Below are 21,604 nucleotides of genomic sequence, written 5' to 3'. Positions count from 1 at the left end.
AGTGTTCTATGATTGGGGCCCCCAAGCAATGCAGGGGTGTCCCATTCACCTGTGCCGCACAGCTGAACCCAAAGTACTAGTTACTGCAATTTTAACCCCCCCCCCCTACAACAGCTTGATGTAGCAATGGGAAATGCCAATAAAAAAATTTAAAAAGTCCCAAGGCCTCACAGTATACGCTTTCAGAGCTCACCTTCCTCCCCCCTCAGATGGCAAAAACAAGTGAAAGCTTGTTCAAATTTAATATTTATTCAAGTCTCATCTAATTGGAAATGCATTCATACAAGAAATTGCTCAATACCCAATTACACTTTTTCCCCAAAATGTTTTCAGCTGATTTGGTTGAAAATTTAAAGACAAGTCATTTTCATTATATTAATCTGAGGAATTACAGTATTTTATACAGCAAGATCAGGCAAGATTTTCTAGCAGAAAGAATTAAATCCATCTGGTCAAAAGCATAACTTACAGCAAACAGTACTGACGCGCATAATTTACATACAGGTCTATTAAAATTGGGAAACATTCTGTACTAAATTCTATTATGTATGTCAAAGTCGCTGATTATCTTTCAATAAAAAAAACAACTAATCTTTTAAAAAGGGGGAAAATATTTTTAAAGACATCTGTTCATTACACATATGGAGAGTATTTTTGATAAACATACCTATTTTTAAATAAAACAAATAAAAATGAGGGTGGTACGGCTTTAGGAATATCACAATTTAAAGCAGAGAAACTCCATTCCTACATTGCCTTTGAAGTCTGGTTTATACTAAAATTCACAACAGTTACATAAAATATAATTATATACATTAACCATACTGATATGCCTTAATTCATGAGTTTTGCTAACAGAATACTGGCATATCACAAAACACAGGACTTCCATCAACACCACAAATCCAGGTTTTCAGTGCTGGCAAATCCTGGATTTTCTCGAATCTTCCAGTAGGTTCCATTTGTCACCCAAGCCTCTCTTCCAGCATGATCTAAGGTTTTTCTGATGAAAAACATTTGTACATCGCTTTAAATAAGGTTTTTACAATTCCGTTTTAAGGTCATTATTGTAGTTCATGAATCATCTATGTTAATTCACTCTGAATATGCAGACATTCATGGCCATTTTAAACATGTTAACTGTAGATTATATTCTGTTAACATATGTGATCCTCTGGCATATTTAATTAATCTGAATTAAGTGCTTCAGATTGCCAGCATATTCTAGAAGCAGAAATTTTGAATAAATACTGGGACTCACAGAAAGAAACGTGGAACATGATCTTCACCCCTCTTGGTCATTGCCTTACGTCTTTCACGTTGTTTCTCCTCGATTTCATCCTTACGTTTATCAGCTTCTTCTACTTTGCCTTCTTCAAGAAGCCTGAAAGGAAAATAAATGGCTAACTCAAATACATTTTCCAGCCATCTCAATATCGTAACTTGCCATGTTGTAGGGACTGAAACAATGACATAAGTAAACCTGACCAAAATGGCAATATATAAAACTTTGATAACTGAAATGCTGTTCCACATATATAGACTTTTCTTAGATGTAAATAAACAAGAACTGCAGAACTTTTTTTAGAAAATCTTGAGTCCATATAATGCAAGTGTATGTGTCAGAAGTTCAGGTGAGAAGTGATGCAGATGAACGGGGGATTACTACATTTACAAAACATTTCTTCACACTTCTTTGGGTAAAGTATTTCTAAGTATCTAATAGCGTAAAGTCAGTTGATTAACCTGCAATAAAGTACAACTGTTAGAGGAAAGTGATGCTGACAAACAAGTTTATATGGATTTTGTTCTGACCAAGGTTTTGAAAGCGGTGTTGGAGAGCAATGTTAATGTTAACTTGTTACATGCTAATTACATGGTTTAATTACAAAAATGTAACTAGTCTTTTACGGTTACGGAGAAAAAAATTTGATAGATTCTTTCCCAAATTGCATTGACTATTCAAAATTTCAGGAGTTTAGGACACATGCTTATTTAATAACTGCTTTATTTCCTATTTGGTTTTGTATATATGCGCTTTAAAATTAACAGTTTTTTCCCCAAAGAATTGTTAGATGCCAATGCTGCCTTTGATTTGACTACAAAAACAGTATCATATCTTTTAAATATCTTATTTCAAAATCAGTATTTACCATCAGTGCGATAAAGTAAAAAGATTTTTAAAAACTTTAATAATCAGTGATCAGATTACTACCGTAAGATTAACCCTGACTGCTTTAAATGTTTGCTTTCAAAGAATTAACAGTTGAAAACATTTAATAGTATAGTAAAATGTTATATGTTATACAAGTAATTGAAATGGTTACACTACTTATTTCATACTAAATGGGGTCATCTGTAACCTATAACCCACAAAATACTAAGATAAAATTACTGTTCTGGGAAAGACTAAGGACCTGAAAGGCACCAACATTACGTGAACAAGGACTATACTGAAGCCATCAGGCAAAAGCGTAAGGAACTCAATCCAGCCATGAAAGCTGCCAGAGAACCAGGTGACATAGCCTACATCCGACATGACAAGCTTATTGTCCATCACCCTGCCCGAAAGCATAGGGTAGGAAAGGAATAACAGCCAGGAGTTTGAGCTAAGAGCTGAAGTGAGAGACTAGTTCTCTGGTTTCCTTAAAATCAGATCAGTCTGTATGAGCTCAAGTTAAAGAAAAATAATAATGGATAATAGGCCTATTGGTGATTAGCATCTTTCGGTTTCAAAGGGTCTTATGGCTCATTTGAATATCTGCAGCTTCAGAAATAAGGGATTTGAACTTTATCTAACTACAGAAAACACCATTCATATCTTGGCAGTATCGGCAGGCCCGGCGCCACAAGGGGGCTAAAGGGGGCAAAAGGGGGCAATGCCCCCTCAGATCTGACTTGTGCCCCCTCGGTTTCATTTTTGTATTTCATGGTTAAAAATAAAATGTTCAACCTTTTGAGTTAAATAATAATTTAACCTTATCCCCATGGGATTTAGAATGTTCAGTGTTGTGACTCGTGGCATTACTGCCAGATTCTAACGTCTTTCGCGTTGGTTGGCGCTGAGCCAGAGACGGACGAGCTCAACGCTGTCATATATTACAACTATGCAGTGTTTTCAACCTCATAATGTTCATTTTAGATTTCATACATTTAAATAGGCTACACATAAGCACTGGTAAAACAATAGCCTACATTTGGAGTCTGTGAAAGCAGCAAAAACAATATTTTCAAATATAATTTGCCGACGTGTTTTTCATATCAGATAAACAGTGGAAGTAACGTTAGGCTAACTATAAAGTTTACTCCATTGTTATACAATTTTTTAAACGACACTCACTTACACATATTTGAGAATCGGAATATAGGATAGTTGGTGACATGGTAAGTTTGTGAATATTTCAAATAAAAAAGGAAAAACGAAATGAAGGGTAGCCTACATCTGTTATACAGTGTTATTATTGTGGCTGCGGTGTTTCACGTGACAAATATGATGCGTTGCCATTGAAACATTAAGGGGGAACGTTCTAAAATAACCGTCGCCCTCAAAAAATCGTATTACTCTCGGGAGTCAGTTAGAATATTTTAAACTTAAATGATTCAGTGCCAAATCAAGAAAACTGCAGCTCTTTTAAAAAGGTATAGGACATGATTTATCATCATTACACGGTTTAAAATTAGCTAGTCTCTGGTTACCTGCAGTTGCATATGGAGTGTTTTAGGGAGCGCTGTATTTGTCGCTGTATTTGTCGTTGCAAAGCGAGATCTCAGTGTGTATTAATCATTGATGGTGTAATAAAGTTAAGCCCCCTTAACAATTTCACATGCCCCCTCAGTAATTTCATCCTGCAGCCGGGCCTGAATATCAGAGACTCATCTGGATGCTACTGTTCTTGACACAGATTTCCATTGATGGCTATAATATTTTTTAGAAGGGACAGGAAATAAATATGGGGGTGGCATAGCATTATATATCAGAGATAAACTGAGAGCACAGTGTTGCCGGAAAGTTATCTAAGATGGTTTAGAATCGTTATGGGTAAAAGTGCATCTTCCTCACCTAGAGCCGGTGCTAATAGGTTGCTGTTATAGACCTCCTGGGACTGATGTGCAATACCTGATTGATTTGTGTGTGTTAATTGACAGTTACAGATGTGAAGTGTGATATTTTTTTACTTGGGGATATGAACATTGTCTGGTTTGCGAATCAATGTCCAATGAAACAAACAAAAAAAAGTTTCATTGATCGCTGCTTGTAATCTGTCTGTGATGATCTCTCAACCAACCACCAACCAGAGTCTTTACTAACAGTGCTGGACATACTTCTGCCACTTGCATAGACCATATTTATACAAATATTCCTGAATGTTGCACTAAACCAGTTTCTTGATCTGTGGGTTTTAGTGACCATAATATTGAGCAATTACCAGAAAAACTAAAATTCCAAACTGTAAGGCTAATATAGTACATAAAAAGAAGGTTTAAGAAATGTATTCCAGAGTTTTTTGGCAGATGTTGGTGGTATTGATTGGACTGATGTGTATGCTGCTGAGGAGCCTGAGGCCGCCTTAAATATCTTTATGGAAAGATTTATTAAGATTGTTGATAGGCATGCCCCTATGAGAAGGTGTATTGTAAAAGGGAGACCAGCCCCATGGCTGAATGAGAGTATAAAGAGCCTCATGAAGGAAAGAGACCAAGCCAAATCTATATGAGTGAAGACTGGATTGGTGGAGGACAGATTCAAGTACTGTCAACTGAGAAATCAGGTTACTAAACTGAATAGATTGATGAAAAAAAGGTTACATGCAGAGAATAAATGCTGTAAAGCAAGATGGTAAAGCGCTTTGGAAAACCCTCAATGAAATAATGGGGAGGAGGACATTTGGAGGGGCTTCCTTTGTGGAGTCAGAAGGCAAGTTTTTGACCAAACCATCTGATATGGCGAATTATTTTAATGATTTCTACATAAATAGGGTACATGCACTAAGGCAGAATATGGACAATACTGATTCTAATTAGTTTATAAGTTTATTAAAAAAAAAGATGTGATGTTAGATAAGAGTTGTACTTTCCAGTTTAATAATGTTGAGGAAAAGTTGTTGAAGTCTCTGCCCGAACACAGCTCAGTAGCTACTGATATGCTGGACAGTAAAGTACTTAGCCTGGCGGTTGACTAGGTTTGCGGTCCGTTTTGTCAAATATTAAATGCATGCTTAATGAAAGGTGTTTTTCCCACTATTTGGAAAGAAGGTAAAATTATTCCACATTGTATTATGATGCAAAAACTGCCAGTGAACTGAATTGTTTTATCAGCAGAGTTAAATATGGTTTCTGATTGGATAAAACAGAATAAGTTGGTGCTGAATCTCTCAAAAACCAAATCAATTATTTTTGGATTGAGCCATAAATTGTCATTAATACCAAAGATGAGTTTGAACTTGTGTGGGGAACCTGTAGAACAGGTAGATAAAGTAAAATTACCAGGCACAATAGTGGATAGTAAGCGGTCATGGGTAGAATATATTGATATCATAGTGAAGATGATGGGTAGTGGTATCTCTATGGTGAGGAAATGTCTTTATGTCCCCACACACATTGTGGAGCAGGTGGCTAAATCTTTATGTCATTTGGATTATTGTGCCTCTGTATGGTCATCTATATCTAAAGGTCAACTAAAGAAATTACAAATGACCCAAAACAGAGCTGCTAGGTTAGTATTACATTGTCCCATTAGAACAAATACTGTTAGTATGCACTGTTCAGCTATCATGGTTAACGGTGCAGAAGAGGCTGGTTTTTAATACAATTAAGTTTTGTAGAAACATTGTCTATTCTTCTCAACCAGTTTTTTTTTTATATAACCAAATTGTTAGGTGTGATCAGGTACATTCTCATGTGACTAGGTCTGTGGACGATGGCCTGATGATGTTACCATGCCCAAAATCAAATGCTTTAAAGAGAACTGTTATTTATCGTGCCATCAATCATTGGAATAATTGCCCATTGAATATACGTAAAATGAATGGCAAAGACTCTTTTAGGTACCATCTGAGAATGCACTATTTAAAATTGTGAGTAAGGAAAGGACATATTTATTTTATGAATGTAATACTGTAATCATTTATTCAGACTAATTTATGATTATGTGTATTGATGTATATAACGTTATAGTGCTATACTGTTTTTCTTTTAACATTATGTGATCTCTTTTTGTTGTGTACCCCAGGAAGACTCACCTCGTTCACCTTGGTGACGGCTAATGGGGATCCATTTTACAATAAACAATAATCCATTACATTTCCAAAGTAACCACCCAACACCGTTTGAAAGCACACATTACAGTGCAAATGGTCAAACATATATTTTTCTGTCTCTAACTACTGGCCACATACCTTTGGTCTGGACGGAAACGAGTGTCTGTCGGGGGCAATTTATCCTTTATGTCAGGAGTCAGTTCATTGAGCTCTCTGGCATACTGGGAGAAGCCATAGTAGTCAAAGTAATCATCTGGTTGAGGATCTGTGAATTACGATATAGACAGACAATCTAATTCAACATCAAAAAAATGTAAATTGGTTAGGACTACCGTGTGCATGGTCACTTACTGGGCTTCCAAATGCATCGGGGGTTGGAAAGTGTATCACAGAAGATGCCTTCATGCCATGATCCCCCAAAGCGGTGAACCACTTTGCCAGAACGATCAAGGACGGTGCCCTGCACTTCATTCTTGCTGTTTTCATCACCCCAGTAACGCGACTAGATAAAAGAGAACTCCATTAGTGTCATATACACTTTACATCTGATGAAAGGGATGTACATCTGGTCAAGAGGTGAGCAGAGAATTAGCATTTTTTGGTGGACCATCTCTACAGCGATATCATTGACTTGATTGCAAATAAATGCACAGACACCATTTAAACTGAACAGAGATGACATCAGTGAATTCAATGATGAACTGCCTTTAACTATCATTTCGCATTGACACACTGTTTTCCCAATGAATGTTGTTGAGTTGCTTTGACTAAATGTATTTTGTTTAAAGCGCTATATAAATAAAGGTGACTTGACTTTAAGAATCTAATAAGATAAAGTCAGTCGATTAACCTGACGAACACTATGCCCATTTCTATGGAACCTAAGCGTAAAAAAAAAAAAAAAAAAAAAAACCTTACAGGGTGCAACCAATGGCTTGTTTATAATGGCTTTGTTTCTGTCTTTTCACGCCACTGTTCTGACCAGACATGCATCACAGTATGGCAAGGGGTGTAAACATTTCAGGTCACATGCTTGAGGTATTTGGCCAACCACAACGCACTGGATAGCCGGCACCTCTCGTTTCAGAAAGGCAGGACATAGGAGGAGAAACGATGTACAGCATGTGGAAAACAATTTTTTTTTTTACCTTAATCATTACACCAAATATGCAAAACATGCTAACTGTTCTGCCTTTGTCTGCACAGAAGATGCAATGAACACTGTTTAGGAGTCCCAGCCTTAGAGGAGACAGAGCAGCGGATTAATTAATTTACTGTATATTGCTGCAGCCACACAGATCTAAAATAAACATACATATATATAGATATAGATATTTACTTTCCAGCTGTTTGCCTTCACAGACATAACCAATTAGGTTTGTAACTTGTGATTTTAACAAATGTGTTTGAATGAGAACTTGGTTTAGTGCTGTGTAATCGCCGTTTTCTGTCTGTGCGCTTCGGATGTGTGCCCTTAAAAACCATATATCAGAAGTTTAAAATATTTCAGTGCGATAAACAATCAGAACCAAAATAGATGTTTTTTGCAGGTCCGAGCTGTAGTGGCACAGATTTTTTTTTAAATTATTATTATTATTTAATGATCTGTGGAGGGTCCTCCCATAACAAATAGTGATCCCCAGTTACACAGGAGTAGAGCTGCACAACTCTGGATAAACTGAGAAATAAATTTTTGCTTCAAATAGAGATCATCCCATGGTTATGAACAAAACACCAAGCAAAATACCATGTTACTAAGTAAAGGTTCTAAAAAAAATGTTAAAGAAAATGGGGGCATAAATTAAGAGTATACACGTTTTGGTTAACTGTATAACTAAGGGATGGTGGTTTATGGTGTGCATTGATGAGCTACAAGCAGGAGACAAGGTTATTTATTAACATGTTAGCATTTTTTTTTTTAATTCACAGTAACTGAGTTTCACCATTAATTTTTCTTTAATGAGATGACTTTGCCTTATAGATTGTATCATGTAATTAAAGTGTCAACCTTTTTTACTCTGGCTTCTAGTTTAAGCAAAGTTGATTGGACAGTACTTCATATAGTGCAAATAGCCGAGGACCCAAAACATGCAGCAAAAGCAATCCATGAGTTTTTGAAGGTAAAAAAAATGAATATTCTGCTATATCGGAGTCAATCTCCTGATCACAACACGATTGAGCTGCATTTCACCTGCTGATGAAAAAAATTAAAGGCAGAAAGACCCACGAACAAACAACAACTGAAGTCAGCTGCAGTAAAGGCCTGCAAACATCACAAAAAGCTCCCGTTCCACCACATCCCAAAGATGCTCTATTGGGTTGAAATCTGGTGACTGTGGGGGCTATTTTAGTACAATGAACTCATTGTCATGTTCAAGAAACCAGTTTGAAATGATTCAAGCTTTGTGACATGGTGCATTATCCTGCTGGAAGTAGCCATCAGAGGATGGGTACATGGTGGTCATAAAGGGATGGACATGGTCAGAAACAATGCTCAGGCAGGCCGTGGCATTTAAACAATGCCCAATTGGCACTAAGGGGCCTTAAGTGTGCCAAGAAAACATCCTTCACACCATTACACCAGCACCAGCAGCCGGCACAGTGGTAACAAGGCATGATGGATCCATGTTCTCATTCTGTTTACGCCAAATTCTGACTCTACCATCTGAATGTCTCAACAGAAATCATCAGGGACTCCGACCAGGCAACATTTTTACAGTCTTCAACTGTCCAATTTTGGTGAGCTTGTGCAAATTGTAGCGGAGATGAGTGGTACCCAGTGGGGTCTTCTGCTGTTGTAGCCCATCCACCTCAAGGTTGTGCGTGTTGTGAAAATCCCAGTAACTGAGCAGATTGTGAAATACTAAGACCAGCTTGTCTGGCACCAACAACCATGCCAAAATAAAAAATTGCTTAAATCACCTTTCTTTCCCATTCTGACATTCAGCTTGGAGATCAGGAGATTGTCTTGACCAGGACCACACCCCAAATGCATTGAAGCAACTGCCATGTGATTGGTTGATTAGATAATTGCATTAAAGGCGCAATATAGTGATTTCTGCTATTTTTAAAGCAGAAAAATTACATATGTTATATATATTTTTCAGTTGTGTACTTACATCATCCCGACAGTTTCCACAAACTTTCAAATCCGGAGAAAATTATAGTTTAATTAGAAGACACGGCACGTTTCTTTATTTCCGTTTTGTCGCCCGTCTATGGCGTCATATAAACTTTGACCCCTCTACTTTTTCTAACTTCCTGCGGAACCACCAAATACAAAGGCGAACAGAAACAAAGACGAGACAAAGAAGAAAAAGTAGTAGCCTTGATCGAGACTATTATATTTTATATTTATATTGTTTATATTCATATTTAAACCTCAATCAATAACTTAGTTATGGATCATGATTATGCTTTGCCTGCACGTTCTGTGAAGCGCAAACGCACGGGTGAAATAAATGACCCGAGATGGTTTTGGGACAAGGGAAGCAACAAGACACGGGTAATATTGGAGTTGCATTTCCAAGATAGAGAGAGCTTCGTGACAAGCTGAAACTACAGAGAGATGCCGAACTCGCTTGCATTCTGATAAACCGGTATGCATCCATTCAGCTAACTTTATCTATCCGTATATTTTGTGAAACGATGATTTCTTGTGTAAAACGCAGACGCACTAGCTCTCATGTAAATCTACATTTGTTCTACATCTAGCTGAATAAAGTAGCTTCAAATGCAGTTCTCCAACTTGTTCGATATCATAGTTATAACGTAATTATAATTATTAACGAAAGGCGACCGTGTTTTTTTAACATGTATTACTACTAGCTAGATGGAATATTGATTTGATAGGGGTCTCATAATTCATATAGACTGTTTCAACGGGCGCACACGCGCCTGGACCCAAGTTAACTTCCGGTCTGTGTTGTGTAAATCGGTCTGGCTGCGGTGCCTTCGACAAACGCAGTTAATGGCAAGGTGACGAGTAGACTGAAGTTGGGCTCCGGTGGTTAATAATAATTCCTTACATTTATATTTTTAAATATCAAAGCGATGCACAGGTGTTTTTATATCGCTGTATTTCTGAAGGAAGACTTGCATGTTATATGTCTGATAAAGCAGCGTGTGAGCGTACCAGCTCTGCTTCGTTTGCAGCTGTTACTGGGGAAACCTCCATTTCTAGCGCTTTATGTCTATGCTTTAAAACATCTCCTGTTGACAAATAATGAATTTGCATTTTCATTAAGTCTGCCTGATCCACGCAGCAAACATTTTGTTTGTTATCAAAAAATATCTACTCTAGAGGGACTTGGCTGTTGTTATTGACTCTATTTGGAAGTCTACTGGAAGTTAAGTTTGGTCCGCAAAAGCGCTCATGCGCAGTAACGTTTGTTTATGTTGTTGCCGTTGAAACAGTCTCTCCGTTCGAAAAGACGTGATTGTCAAAATACTAAGTTAGAATGAGTGAGGAATGACAGGGAGCGACAGAGCGCGTGTTCCAATGAACAACTCCTCCCATGAGCCTTACGCTCTTTCCCAATGTCATCAAAGTACGTCTTATGTTATTATTTTGATTGAGTGACCCCTGGTGGCCAAAAATTCCATACTACACGTTTAATGAGAAATTGAACAGGGGTTCCTAATAATCCTTTAGGTGAAGGTGAATGAATATATATTTTATGAAAAAAAATAATAATAATTATATATATATATTTTTCAAGCTTTAAGCTTGATGCCTTTGATTTGAACAGAGGATATATATATATATAAAATCCTCTGTTCAAATCAAAGGCATCAAGCTTAAAGCATTATGGCAGAGGATTAGTCTGTGCTACCCCTTTTATATACTCAAAATGTAAATACTTTTTGGTTGTCATGTTTTCGGTGTCGTTTAGATAAATCTTGCCTACTGAACACTGTGTGCACTAGTGTGCTGTGCTAATGACCAACTGACCATTCGCAAAGGCCAGGATTTGCAAAGTAATACTATATTTTGTAATTTTTTTTAAATTAAAAATCAGTTTTTTTGTGGTCTGAAAAAGAAAGCATTAAAACATCACCAGGGTGAGTAAATAATTTATGGAGAACAACTCTTAAGTGAAGAGAACAAAAACAACTAAAACTCACTTTGACAAATGTGATCTTGCAGGTGCACTCATCGTCATTGAGGTTACGAATGATGACGTCACCGTAATGCTCGAGCCATCTCTGCTGAGTGAACACATTGTGGATGCAAGTGACTGCTTTATTCCACTCATAATGATCACCATAGCTGAAGAGAGAAGAAAAAAAAAAAAACATAAATTGAGCAAAATACTCTGGTCATAGTAAGAAAAACAATCGTACGCTACTTGTTAATTCAAAATATAACCGTTTCCTTGGATTTCTTTGGATGATACAGACATGTCCTTTAAGAATGCACACTTCGTTTTTTTTTCCTCCACGTCAGAACACAATTAGTCAAGTGTGAAGCACCCTAGAGACAGGCTTCTTATAATTTAAATAATTAATTGTGCATCACACAAATCTCTACACATTGGAGTCTAGAGAGTAAGAGATGGACCAAAAATCTTTTTTCCTGTTATTCCACCAATATATGGCGCCATCCTGTGTGCTTTGAGAATTGTGATTAATACCCCATTACAGCTATGCATCTAGAAGAGAGATCTCAGCTTTAATTGATCTACTTTATCATATCCAGCAATGCACAAATGAGAGATGAGTTACATAAATTACCAATTTATTTTTAGCTTCGTGTTGAGAAAAAGTGACAAACTCATGCATGCATTACAAGTCCCAAAGATGCAACTTCACATTAAAGAAGACTGACCAAATAAAAAATTAATAATTTTGAACATTTAAAAAAAAAAAAAAAAAAAAATAAAAAAAAAAAAAACACTACTAAATTTAACTCCCGTTTATGCAGTAGACTCTTGAGAGGTGGGGGGTGGTAGAGGGCGCGAGGGACAGGATTAAGGACATTGCCAGTGATTGCCAGTGAAACCATTAGAAAACAGAATCAAGGGTTCATGTGAGACCCTCTTAAATTGCTGGGGAATATTTTTTGCAATTGCCAAAAAAAAAAACACATGGTATGGGTCTATTATTAATTTATGCCAAAATCATTAGGATATTAAGTAAAGATCATGTTCTATGATGATTCTCTACATTTCCTAAAGTAAATATATCAAACCTTAATTTTTGATTTGCAATATGCATTTCTAAGAATATATTTGGACATCTTCACAAGCCTATTTTCTCAAGTGTTTTGATTTTTTTTTGCACCCTTAAATTAGATCCATGTATACGAGAAGTTGAGAGTTCCATTGAGATAATATCCAACTAATACACAGTCCAGGTTCATACTCTAGTTTTACTCTAGTGATGGGAAGTTCGATTCTTTTCCTTGAACCGGTTCGATTCAAATAAACATATATATACACACATATACATACATACACACACACACATATACATATATATACATATTAGGGGTGTAACGGTTCACAAAATTCACGGTTCGGTTCGATACGATACACTGATGTCACGGTTCGGTTCGATACGTTTTAGATACAGCAAAATGCAAAAACATCTCAACTTTTCAGAATGCCGCAAGCGCACCGCGGGTCATGTGACAAGAACTAACCAATCAGCTTCATCCTTTCCCATAACAACGTTGAAAACTCAGCCAAGATGAAGGAACAGCTGATTATAGTTGTATATGGATTGCAATTTTGAAATAAATTTAGTAGCAGAGCTACTGCAAGCGATTTTTAGAGCTGCAAATCCATTTATCCTTCGCTGAAATTTCCGCGTCTCATGGAGAGAGAGCACGTCATTGTTGCTTAGCAAAGACAGACGCCTCATGAGCGCTTCTGCCCGAGCGCTTTGGAAAGGAGGAGAAAGACGCGCTTAGCGTTTTCCACGCGTTTTTAGGCGCGATATGTGAACGGCCCCTAAGGCGCTCGCTCACTCAGCACGCGCTGAAGGCTCATTGCAAAATGTCTAATGCATTTAACAGACCAGAAATATAAGATCCTAAAATAACCAACAGGTCTGGTGTTTGGGTTGGATTCCCTGTAAGCTATAGTGTCTAAATGCTGCAGGGATAGTTTGTTGCGTGCATGTTTCTCCTTTTTTTCGTCTTTTCCCAGATACTGACACAATAAGGTGATGTCGGCGTAAATGAGTTGACATGTTTCAAGTATTCACGCTGGTGTTTTTTTTTTTTTAAAGCAATGAAGCAACCGCGCGAAGCCCTCACTATATAGGATTTTAGAAAGAATGCAGAGCACTAGTGTAGTGTGCAAACTTACCACAGTGTGGATTTCAGAAAGTGTGCAAAGACTTCACGTGCACACTTACCATAACATGGATTTACAAATAATGTTCTAAGGAGGGGCTCTCATGTCACTCTGATCGAGCAGCTCATAGATGGAATCATGCATCTCAAACAATATGTTTGAGAGTCATCTTTTTCTAGTCTGTTAAACGCATTGGCCATTTTGCAACGAGCCTTCAGCGCGTACTGAGTGAGCGAGCGCCTGACTGAGTCATAACATAACATAAACATAAGTTGGTGTTTTTTTCTTCTTCGGGAGTGTCAGGGGCGTTGCCTGTTACGTCGTTTGGGTTATTGGGCTACCTTGTTGAACGCATATCATTATATTTCTCTTTTTTTTTCAAATATAATTAATTAGTCCAACGAACCGTTCGGTATGCATAATGCGTACCGCGTACCGAACCGAAAGCGTCGTACCGAACGGTTCAATACGAATACGCGTATCGTTACACCCCTAATACATATATATATATATATATATATATATATATAGAGAGAGAGAGAGAGAGAGAGAGAGAGAGAGAGAGAGAGAGAGAGAGAGAGATAATTTATTTGAATCGAACCGGTTCGCGATGACGCCAATGACGTCATTAGGTCGAGCGTAAAAGAACCGCTGAACCATTTTTTTTTTCAACCGGTTCATTGAATCGAACCGTCCGAAAGAACCGGTTTGCTCAAAAGAATCAAACTTCCCATCACTAGAGTAAAACTAGCGTCACATCACAGACACAGAACTATAAAGGTACGTCAACCCGTCAAAATAAGTCAGTCATCATAACTTTAGTCAGTTAAAAATCTCATAATCATGAAAAGTTTACATTTGAGTTTTTTGCAACAAACGCACCCAAACAGTAACAGCAATAATGTGCATACGAGGATTTAAGTCTTGAAGATATAAAGTAAATAAATTAGGTGTCATCAGCGCAGAAACCATGATGCAGTTACTATACATAATCCATTGTGATGTATTTTTTATTAAATTAACTTACGTTTCACCAGATTGCCCTTCATCCAAGCCCTCGGTTTACCCGCGCTAATAACATTACCCGCTCTGTGTGTCTGTCTGCTTCACGCTGAATCACACATGCGCAGTATCAGCTCCTCGGCTCTCGAATCGGATGCGACCAAAAGAAACGCTTTTCTGTTCAGTGTACTGATGATCCAAAAACCGATGCAACCGGTTTTGACTCGAGAACGAGAAATCGCTCTAACCAGCACGTGCTGCAGTTCAGTTTCATCAGCTGCTCTACTCGTGTTCATGTTCTATTTACTACAAACTCAATTTGTGAATGTGTCATTAACTTTATACACAGTACAGATTTTTCCTAAATCATCCCTTATTCCTGTTTAACAGTCTTCTTGTCCAACTTCACTGAAAACCCCTAGAGTTTTTAACTGACTCTATATCTATCTATCTACGATAGACGTGATGCCATAACGTCATCACCAATGACGTTATTATGTCGAGTGTAAAAGAACCGATGAACCACTTTTTTTTAACCGGTTCATCGAATGTGCATATATATCCATCAATGTGCATATATTAAATGCACTGGCTTACACACAAAGACCAGTGTTAGCTAAGTCCAAGAATAAAACGATTTACCATGTTAAATTTGATTTACAGAATTTTTCTAACAGTTTGCAAGAGACGTTTTTGTAATTCATATCGTATCGTGAGGTAAAAAACAAAACAAAAAAAACAAAAAGTTACTTAACTTCAATGTGCTCTTTATATTTGATTTGGTCATGAATTGCCTTTTTGAGCTCAATTATTTATAATATATCAGCAGACTGAAACTGAAGCATTTTAACAGAATTTTTTTAACAAAATATATTTAAAAAAATGAATTCTTAGAACTTATAATTATCGAAACATCCCCATGCAGTAGAGTTTGCACACTACACCTGTATGTTAATTGTAGATGTATTGTTTTTGTTACCATTTTATTACCATTCGGTGTCCATACCCCATTTCCAACACTGAAGCCATTCTTCTTTAAAAGTTTTTTTTTTTTTTTTTTTTGATGTTATGGCATTGCCTTGAGTTATTTCACATTCTCTTTCTATGAAACCTGTAAACAACTAAAATATTTTGACAGAGCATTGCAATTATTTTACATATATTAATCTTAATTAGGCTTTTATTAAGATTAATACCGATTCTTAAACAACCCTGACTGTTCACTGTGTTCGCATGCTCAACAGATACGACTGTGATTATGTTCAATTATGACTTTTTACATTACATTATTTATTTAGCTGACACCATTTATCCAAAGTGACTTACAACTGCTATACATGTCAGAGGTTGCACACCTCTGGAGCAGCTAGGGGTTACGTGTCTTGCTCAGGGACACATTGGTGTCTCACAGTGGATTCGAACCTGTGTCTCTCACACCAAAGGCATGTGTCTTAACCACTGCGCCATCAATGTGCATTTGAAATTACTACATCTGGATATATAAGTCAAAACTGAATGGAAATGAATATTAACAGCTCTCAGTAACTGACTATTTTAAGTCTCAAGTTAAATAAAATGATTTGATTCACAGCTGTGTAGAGAGTGCAGTTGAAACATACTCACTTTGGCAGAGTGACGTTAACCATTCCAGATGAAACGATTTCCACTGACTTCCCCCAGAACTTATACTTCCATCTCTGGTCTGAAAATGTAGAATGACTGAATGAGTGTCTGAATGAATGATTGAATGAACAAAACAATAAAATAAAATGCATGTGTTTATATTAGAAAATATTTGAGGTGTGCGATTCAATTTGGTAGTATCAATATTTTAAAGTGGCGGCTCATCTGCAGAATTTCAAAAACAGTATAAAAAAAAAAAGATATCAGACTGTGTGGCCTGGTAAGATGATGCTGTAATATCTGCTTAATTATTCATGACAGAACATGGCGCTAGCCTGTGAGTCTCTTTAAACTGAGAACTCATGTGCAGCTGTTGACAAGATCAATGACAATAGAGAAAAACCATGCAATACCCTTGAATTTTTTTAACAATTCTTAAAGAAAAAAAGAAAAAGAAGCCTTATGAAATGTTTTGGTGGTAAGTGCCCCATATGACTCCACCCTATATGATGGAAACTTGCTGCTATGCAAGATGCAAGGAGGATTGGCTGTCGTGGACCAGCCAAATGTTGCATTTATGCAAAATGCATAAGCAGTTAGCAAACTATGACTGTCATGGCAAGAATAGTTTTTTTTTTTTTTTTTTTTGCTAGTGGCAACGCAACAAATGCACCGGTTGCACTTTATTTTCCAGTACGTGTACCAACATGTACTTAGTGTACTGACAGTGTATTTATCTAAGAAAGTTCTGGTAATACAAGGTAACTACGGGGGGTAGGGTTAGGTTTAGGGGTAGGTTCAGGGTTAGTACCTAGTTATTACATAGTTATTGTAATTACTGTAATAAGTACATAGTATGTACATGAGGAACAGGACTGTAAAATAAAGTGCTACCAATGCACCACTGGTAGGCCAGTGTGCAGTACTCGACAATGGGGATCAGTCACACATTTTAAAGGGGGGGTGAAATGCTCGTTTTCACTCAATATCCTGTTAATCTTGAGTACCTATAGAGTAGTACTGCATCCTTCATAACTCCAAAAAGTCTTGAGTTATTATATTCATAAGAGAAAGATAGTCTGTACCGATTTTTCCCGGAAAAACACGACCGGCTGGAGGCGTGATGAGTGGGCGGAGCTAAAGAATCACGAGCGCGAGTAGGCTTTTGCGTTGAGAGCGTTTGGAAGCTGTGATCATCCCAAACAAACCATGGCTAACAGTCAGATTCAGCGTATATTTATGATCCAGAATCAGATCCAGAGGCTGAAATTGAACAAGAGCAGCATCAGCAACGGCGTCTCTATGTGGTATGTACTGAAATTGTATATATTTGCTTAGCGGTTTTGGAAAATGAATAAGTTCCACTTTGTCGTCTTTTTTTTTTTTTTTTTTTTTGTAAGCTGTACATGTGGAAAGTGCAGTTTGATGACAACATCGCATGTTTACGCGCCGATAGCCAAGTTAACACAGAGATTTTCCCCCTTTAAGATTATCAAATAGAAAGCACTTATTTTAAATTGTAAAAATGTCACACAATATTACTGCTTTTGCTGTATTCTGGATCAAATGCAGACTTTGTTAGCAGAAGAGACTTCTTTATAAAAAAAAAAAACATTAAAAATCTTAACGTTACCATTCAAAAACTTGATTGGTAGAGTAATCCCTTAAAATACCTTACTGGGTTATGATAATCAAAACAGTCCTGAGCTAGATTAGAGCTGAAGATCTTTGCCCGGACCCGACGGGTGCGTTGGTCTATTTATAGGTTAAATGAGTCTATGTCTAGAATGCTGAGATGTTACGATGTCACAGGAGGACTTATTTTATTTCTTTATTCCAACTTCCAAGTGGTCAAGTCTATGTTAGGTATGAGTAAATTATGTTAAAACATGAATAAATTACTCGTTGACAAAAGGCAAAAGAGCTGTGTGTGCGCGCACATTTGAATTATGTCGGGCTGTAAATGGGTTCGGGCTTTAAAAAAAGCTGTCAATCAAAATTTACTTGTCAGGCTCGGGTCCTGTCGGGTCTAACTTTTAAGGCCCGATTACAGCTCTAAGCTAGATAAGCTTTGATCTCTGCAAAACAAACCATCAAATAATAATAATAATAATAATAATAATAATAATGTTAAGCTGCTTGATTTAAGGTATTGCATAAAATACTATAGACCAGACATGAATGCTTTACTGAGCTCGTGCAAACATCCACATTGGTTTAATAAGATGCAATTTTAACTGCTGCTTTCACACCGATGTGATTTGTTGTTTATTTCGTTATTGATAGGAAAGCGTTCGGCTCGGGTGTGTTTCTATGAAGGAGTGCTGACAGATCGCTGTTTCTCTTCTCTTGAATTGCATCGAGGAGGGCTGAATTACAGTATTGCGCTACAGCGCCACACTGGTCAAACTGCATTATTGCAGGCTCTAAATTAGGTAAAATTAAAATCAAACAACTACTCAATTTCAGCACTAATGTCAATTTTTTTTTGACATTTTTGTTAAGTCTACATCATCGGCAGATATGATAGGGCTACAACATTTAATACAAATATTAAAGTGGATTCTATACTGCACAGGTAACCAATGAAGAGATGCTAGGACTGGGGAGATGCTTTCCCTTCTAGTGCCAGTTAGCAACCTTTCGGCTGCATTTTGAACCAACTGTAAGCACACAGTTCAGTGACACAGTCAAATTTGAGAAATGTATTTATATTTTACATAAACATGTAAACACAATGGCTGATATATTGCATCACTTAAGGTCACATACTTGTACTGTGTGATAAGTCAGTATAGCGATTAACATGACAGGCCTAGCTCTGCAGGTCCTACTCTTTACTTATTTTCCTGTGTCAAGTACAGAGCCATCTGTAACAGCACAGATGCTGTAGAGAGAGCCTTGAAGTGGCTATCAAGAAGGTGTTTTTCCTCGACAATTGCTGCTAGCGGAGAGGCTAAGATCTGATCAGCTTTAGCTAGGCTAAAAGAGGGTGTCTGATATTCAAAAGACCCAAATGCACCAAAAGCCATAGGAAACACTGCCTGGCATCAAAAAGTATTCCATTATAACTGCTTATTGGGTATCCATGTTTTGAATTCGATATTAAACATAACACCCCACAAGAAGAATTTTGAACTGTTACCTTGCCAAAAGCTGAAGTTATTAGACTCTGCGTGGCAGGCAGACAGAGGTGGATGATGACTGACCTAGAAAAAAAGGGTAGTGTTAAGGTGTAATTATTTGAAATAAAATCCTTCATACTACATGTCCTGTATATTAAGTTTTTATACCTGCTCAGCAATATAACGGAAACCACGTTCCTCCCGCACATTCTCATAAGTTTCTCCTAGAACTGGGTTAAAGGGTTTGTAACGATTACGCCAGCTGGCCCAGGCATAGCCCGAAATAGAGAACACAGCCACATAAACCTGAAAGAGAGGAGACAAAAGGCACATTACAAATAATACCTCAGACCAGTGGTTTTCAACCTGTGGGTCACGGTGGTATTGCAGGTGGGCCGCAAATTACTATTAAAAGGAATAATATTGTTCATGTAAAAATGTCTAAGGCGTAACATATCATTTCATACATATACACACACAATATATATATATATATATATATATATATATATATATATATATATATATATATATATATATATATATATATATATATATATATATATATATATATATATATATATATATATATATATATATATATATATATATATATAAAATTAAAAAAATATATTAAACTATGCTTCCACTATCAGAGCTCGCTGATTGGTTTAAGAATAAACCACCAATTAATATTTTTGCTGCATATGCTACAGAACAACAAATTCAAACATGCATAAATCAAGGCTGTCAACAACATCAACATAAATGGCTGTCAACATGTTTCCTCCCGACTGCTTGCTCCACTGACTGTCTACTCGCTGAATTATCTCATAATTCTTTAAATTGTTACTCCTTTACTATAGTGATTATTTTGACTTATATCCGTTCTAGAGATGTTTCAACTTTTTGATAAAGCTCTTGTTTTTTCGGAAGTAGGTTTCAAATCCATCTTGCATTAATGACTAAAGCATACCTGTGTGTGTCAAAATTGGGATTAAAATCGAAATCGCAAAATTGATCAAAGAAAATCGCGATATTTTTTTTGGTCCATATTTAGCCCTAGTTCGTTCAATAAATAGTTAACAACCTAGCTTCTGAGTACTAAGTAATTAACCCAACAATAGCGGGGTCAGTTAATATTTTTGCAGTGGGCCGTGCAAACTTGTGTTTGGTTGTGTGGGCCGCTAGTTGAAAAATGTTGGGAACCACTGCCTCAGACTAATGCTGCAAATGCAGTAAATTCCACTTATTGAAGGTTATCTTCATAAACTGAAACAAAGACAATTTAAAATACAAAAACAAAATACATTTTCATGATTTAAAAAAAAAAAAAAAAAAAAAATCTATAAAGTTTTTGTTGCTGCAATTTAATGAGAATTTAGTTACACAATTTGGATGGGGCATTTTAAAGTGAAACCTGTCAAAGTTCTTTTACACACATGCCACTGTACTTTAAAGTTGCTTTGCAAGCCGGTCGCTCTGCATATCATGGCGATACATTGCCTCAGAAATGATCATGATTACTAATATTATCCTTTATCAATTATTCTATACCACTGACTAGATTTTTCAAGTCATTAAAACCAAAATTGATGCATGACATTACATTAGGCATGGACAAGACCACAGGAAACAGATGATTCTTCTGCACAATCTGACTTTGCTGCAGCCTGGAATTGAACTACTGGTTTCGTCTGGTCAGAGGAGAACTGGCCCCCAACCTTCTCCCAAGGTTTTTTTCTCCATTCTGTCACCGATGGACCGCTGTCGCCTCTGGCTTGCTTAGTTGGGGTCACTTCATCTACAGCGATATCGTTGACTTGATTGCAAATAAAATGCACAGACACTATTTAAACTGAACAGAGATGACATCACTGAATTCAATGATGAACTGCCTTTAACTATCATTATTGACACACTGTTCTCCTAATGAATGTTGTTCAGTTGCTTTGACGCAATGTATTTTGTTTAAAGCACTATATAAAGTAAACTTGACTAAAAAAAAAATGTATCCTCTCGATTGGTCACAGTTTGAGTTTTAGTTCAGTGTAACTTCACAGATAAACCATGCTGTCAGCAGGCATTTCATAATCTAAAATTACAAAACAATTATTCCAGTTGAGAAATGCAATATTCCAAAGAAAATTCAGTGAATTAACATTATCCACCATTAATTATTCTCAACTCTGTAGCTATTAAACAGCTTATAAACCTACTATAATAAGTTTAAAATGAAACCGATATGACTCCTGTCCTACATGTTCTCCATTTGAAAACATTAACAAGCAAA

The 21,604-nt window shown here is 36.8% G+C and overlaps 1 protein-coding gene across 4 annotated transcripts in view; it reads right to left on the bottom strand.

Moving 5' to 3' along the window:
- Window positions 1–230: 230 nt before the first annotated feature.
- The window catches only part of LOC113119111 (oxysterol-binding protein-related protein 3-like), a 40,879-nt gene continuing 19,505 nt past the window's right edge, over window positions 231–21,604 (bottom strand). For all 4 annotated transcript variants that reach the window (XM_026288325.1, XM_026288327.1, XM_026288328.1 and 1 more), the window contains exons 15-22: window positions 19,480–19,617; window positions 19,332–19,395; window positions 16,187–16,265; window positions 11,385–11,529; window positions 6,609–6,759; window positions 6,396–6,522; window positions 1,262–1,384; window positions 231–1,003 (exon numbers count right to left, since the gene is read on the bottom strand). In XM_026288325.1, the coding sequence (XP_026144110.1) occupies window positions 892–1,003; window positions 1,262–1,384; window positions 6,396–6,522; window positions 6,609–6,759; window positions 11,385–11,529; window positions 16,187–16,265; window positions 19,332–19,395; window positions 19,480–19,617 (939 nt within the window). In that variant the 3' untranslated portion in view covers window positions 231–891. The remainder of the gene's footprint in view (window positions 1,004–1,261; window positions 1,385–6,395; window positions 6,523–6,608; window positions 6,760–11,384; window positions 11,530–16,186; window positions 16,266–19,331; window positions 19,396–19,479; window positions 19,618–21,604) is intronic.

The sequence above is a fragment of the Carassius auratus genome, chromosome 19 (assembly GCF_003368295.1).
Source record: "Carassius auratus strain Wakin chromosome 19, ASM336829v1, whole genome shotgun sequence".
In the NCBI taxonomy this organism is placed as follows: domain Eukaryota; kingdom Metazoa; phylum Chordata; class Actinopteri; order Cypriniformes; family Cyprinidae; genus Carassius; species Carassius auratus.
Note: the sequence above shows the minus strand (reverse complement) of the source record. Positions and strands in the feature narration are given on the sequence as shown.